This window comes from Galeopterus variegatus, unplaced genomic scaffold, assembly GCF_000696425.1.
Source record: "Galeopterus variegatus unplaced genomic scaffold, G_variegatus-3.0.2 Scaffold147, whole genome shotgun sequence".
Taxonomy (NCBI): domain Eukaryota; kingdom Metazoa; phylum Chordata; class Mammalia; order Dermoptera; family Cynocephalidae; genus Galeopterus; species Galeopterus variegatus.
The window spans coordinates 450892-455572 of NW_007726258.1; the positions used below are offsets into that span (position 1 = coordinate 450892).

At 40.8% G+C, this 4681-nt stretch overlaps 1 protein-coding gene across 1 annotated transcript in view; it reads right to left on the bottom strand.

The window, feature by feature from the left end:
* The window catches only part of TCTN2 (tectonic family member 2), a 29701-nt gene that overhangs the window by 11354 nt on the left and 13666 nt on the right, over positions 1 to 4681 (bottom strand). Inside the window, exons 10-11 of the mRNA XM_008591514.1 lie at positions 2978 to 3112; positions 2656 to 2733 (exon numbers count right to left, since the gene is read on the bottom strand). Of these exons, the coding sequence (XP_008589736.1) occupies positions 2656 to 2733; positions 2978 to 3112 (213 nt within the window). The remainder of the gene's footprint in view (positions 1 to 2655; positions 2734 to 2977; positions 3113 to 4681) is intronic.

A 4681-nucleotide genomic window follows, 5' to 3' on the forward strand; every position in this document is an offset into this window, starting at 1 on the left:
AAAAAAAAAAAAAAAAAAAAAAAAAAAAAAAAAAAAAAAAGAATAGGAAAGGGAAAAACATTTTTTAAGACACAATGGTGGGGAAGTTCTGGTCAAGATGGCAGAATAGACGGTCCCCAGCATCACTCTCTCCAACAAATCAACTAATTTACAACTATAAAAATGTAACATCAGCCAAGCTGGGGCCACTAGAGCTCACGTGAAGAGGAGGAGAGGCCCGTGGAACTCATTAAGGCGGGAGAAACCATGATGAGAGAAAGAAGAAACTGCTCTCAGCATTCCGGGCCGTGGCCACCTTAATGCTGGAGCACATGGAGCAGGAGCCGGCAGAAGCCACAGCTGTGCCCTTTAGATGGAGTTACTTGGAGGCAGCAGGGAAGAAGAGGGCTTTGGTGGCCCCCAGGACAGCAAGACCACTAATAGGGTTCCCATGGACCCACGCAGGAGTGAGCAGCCAGAACGGCTGAAAAAGGGGCACCATTCAGAGGCTGGTGAGTCATCACAAGAGACCGGAGCAGGGCCTGTCCTACGGAAAGTGTTTGGAGCACGGGCGGTGGGGGAGATAGGCCCACCAGAAGAACACTGGGACACAGCAAGGACAGCCGACCCACCCCCATTTGGCACAGGACCACTCAGAGGAGACTGGTCAGGAATGCAGAATTGCATGGGGTGTGGTTTGATGAAAAAACTCAGGCCCAGATCAGAGTTTCTACACAGGTGCACCAAGTATCTGGAGAGCCAGAAGTACCTGTAAGGTCAACCATTAAGCCCTGAGCTGCACAAAAAACCTTCCCTAGGGAAACAGCAGCAAAGCAGCAGTTTAGCTCAACCACACAGCTCAAGTACTGGTTCCCACAGGAAGTTCCCCTTTGTTAGAAGCAAGCAAAGGACAAAAAATAAGTTCCGGCCCAGGCACACCACCAATGCCTTGGGATCCACCAGGGGACATGAGGTATGGAGCCTGGGACTGGACCCCCCCCCCACAACCAGGCACCCCACGCCAGTGCCTCAGGGCCTGCCTGGGGACACGGGGCACAGAGAAGGGGACCAGACCCCTGTCCCACAACCAGGCACACAGTACCAGCGCCTTGGGACCCGCTCGGGGACCCAGGGCATGGAGCCAGGGATTGGACACTCTTCAAAACCAGGCACACCACCAGCACCAAGGAGCACGCCAAAAACATCTCCTCCATGTGGGTGGCCCACCACAGCCACCACGATAACCATGATGCCACAACCACCACACAGATGGTCCGCCAGCCACTGGAGTGCGTTGACACAGGAGAGTCACCAGCAGAGATAAAGAAAGGAGGAGGATGTCTCTCTCCACATAGCCCATTTCAGAGTGATGGAAGAGACATCTGCTCTATGAAAGTATTGGGGGACCTGATCATGCCTCTCAGCATTGGACAGATCATTTGGGCAGCAAATCAACAGAGTAACCATTATTCTTTCAGAGGGAGAGAAGAAATCTAGGGTGATTAGGGGGGTAGGAAGGGGGGATGGGGAGGGATTGGACAAGGGGCATAAAGAATAATTACGATTTGTAACAATATATATGCTAGTAATATTGATTTGATCAACATATCTCAATGTTGAACCCAAAAAATATGTATAATCAATTTTGATTCAATAAAAATTAAAAACAATAAAATTAAATTTTTTTTTAAAATGACACAATGGTGGTTTATCCAACAGATATTTACTGAATACCTACTAAGGGCTAATCCAATTCTGTTTGACAGAAATGTAATGCAAACAACACATGTGATTTTAAAATATTGTGTACTTTTAGAATTTTTTAGAAATTAAAAAAATTTTTTCATAGCCCCATTTAAAAAAAGGGGGAAAATAGGTGAAATTAATTTGGTTTTTGCTTTGTGAAATTAATTTGAATAGTATATTTTATTTAATCCAATATATCTAAAATGTTATCATTTTTTTTTTTTTTTAAAGATGACCGGTAAGGGGATCTCAACCCTTGGCTTGGTGTTGTCAGCACCACACTCAGCCAGTGAGCAAACCGGCCATCCCTATATAGGATCTGAAGCCGTGGCCTTGGTGTTATCAGCACTGCACTCTACCGAGTAAGCCACGGGCCGGCCTAAAATGTTATCATTTTTTGCATATGATACTGGCCACATTTCAAGGGCTCGACAGCCACATGCAGCGAGAGGCTACCATACTGTTTTAGTCACTGAGGAGGCCAAAGGGAATAAAAGAAACAAATATATAACAAATTAGGTGGTGATATATTTGCATATTAATACAAAATGCACACATGACAGGAAGTTCACAGACCCCCTGCAGTCTCTCCATGGCTCCCAGGTTAAGAACCCATCATCTGGAGCTCATTATTTCTTAAAAATCTACTTTTACCAACACTTTACGTGCATTCTGTCTCTTTCAAAAGGCCAATAGCCAAAGAGAAAGAATCTTTCGCATTTAGAATAAGCCGTTGCCATATACAACACTCTGTAAAAATATTAAGTTGCTATGAGAAAAAGAATACTGTGTCACAAAAGCGAATGAAGAAAAAGGTCAGAATCACAAACCAAAATTGGAGTTACTTATAACCATTGTGACAGTACAGGAATGCTGAACTAAGATACAGTTTCTAAGATCACTAAGATCACTGGCATATACTCATCTTACCTGGATTTCCAGATGATTCCTTTTCATTACCACTATTATAGCTTAAAAATTTTACGGTAAATCTCTGTATCATTATTCCTAGAAATAAAAAAAATAAAAATATAATGTGTACTATTTCACTAGGAAAATAAATTATCCCCCTGTTATTTTCTGTACCTTAAAATTACATTTTGATGTGCAAAAAAATACTGCCTCTGATTAAATCATAAATACACATTTAAAAAAAGGCTGACTCGGTTTTATTTATTATAATTATGAAAATCTTGAAGAAAGAAAATATACTCTAATCTGAAAGCATTCTCACTACGCTCATCAAAGTTACCTTTCTGGTGGGCATTAATTTCTGCCCTAATAATTTTGACATTTATTTCACTGATTGTATTATTATTCCATCTGAAAATATAATGTTCTTCCACATTCACATTTCTGGAGTCTGATCCATTATTTAGAAGAGTTTCTGCAAATACAAGAATACTTTCATAAGTTAAAGACCCTCTTAGAGCTTAAGTCTATTACTGGTTGGTTCTCTGTGCCTGGGTAGCCTTCCCCATACTCCCCACCCCTGCCCAGCCTATCTCCAACTGCCTAACACAGCATGGTCATTACTTCCTCAAGGAAGCCTTCCCAGGTCCCATGAAGTCAGCGTTAGCTGCCTCCTGTACACCATCACAGTGCCCTGAATGAGCTCTGTCCCTTTCATTTCTGTACCTGCAGCACCTAGCTCACAGCTTGACAAGGAGCATACACTTGGTAAAATATTTGTGAAATGAAACATTATAGAGTATCAGATCTGTAAGAACAGGGGCCTGCTACCAAGCTCCCTACTATATTGTAGGAACTCCATTAACATTTGATGAAGTAATGAATAAATCAGAGAATTACAACACATTGAGAAGAAACACAAATAGTATCCTTCATTAAAAACAAAAGTCCTAGGAGCCAGCTGTTTAACTCAAAGCATGGTGTTATAACACCAAGGTCAAGGGTTTGGATCCCGGTACTGGCCAACTGCCAAAAAGAAAAAAAAAAGTCCTGGTAATAACAGCCAAACTCAACTTATTTGGCTATATCGCAATTGCAAAGTTTCATTATCAAAAAAATAAAAGAAGGCAAGAAGTGAAAGTGCTGTATTCTAAAGAATTCTTTACCTATCTGACAAACATTTAAGAAAATCTTCCCAGAACCCGAGAAGTAGAAGGGACACTGAAACTCCCATAATCCAGGACTATGAAGGAACTCACTCAAGGTCACACACAGTATTCCAGAGCAAGGCAAGACAGATTAAGGAACAAATGAGCTACTCGGATATCTTTCTAATTGTTGTGGACCTCTTTAAATTCTTAATAAAAATGTATTTTACTCTGGGGCTATATATTACTTGTAAGAAATGACATATAAATTTCTGTAAAAATGACATAAAAGTGTAAATTAAAAAAAAAAAAAAAAAGAATTAGGTTTTTAAGTAAATGCATGTATGGGGCAAAAGCCCTTGGACAGGGGGCCACAGCCCATAGATAGTGTGGCCAAAGCCCATCTAATCAACTCTTAATCACTGGTTAGGTACGGGATTGTATACTTTAATTATTTTAGAGATGAGAGGTAGTTGTCACATCAGTTCTGTTAAGAGATTTTACGAATTGCTGAAGGGAAAGTTGTGGAAAAAATGTTTGCTAGGGGCAAGCTGTCTGTTGGGGGAAATTTAGAGATAATTGTATTTAGATTTTATCATAAGAGTGTAACTTTTGTTTAAGGAGAGGTCATACTTTAGATAATGAACCAGTTTGAACAATTTAGCTCTTTACTAATTGTACTTTGGAATATCACTTGAATTTACTGATTTTACTAGTTTCCATTATTAAGATGTATTTAGCCATAGACAACTTTTGTAACATTGCCCATTTCCTTATGTCCTACTCTGATGATTGAATCCACTGATTTTTCTTGTAAAACTTCCTTGTCTTGCCAGTAAAAAAAAAAGGCTGATTTTGGGTCAGGCCTGCTCCCCTGATGGGTGGCAGTCCCCCCC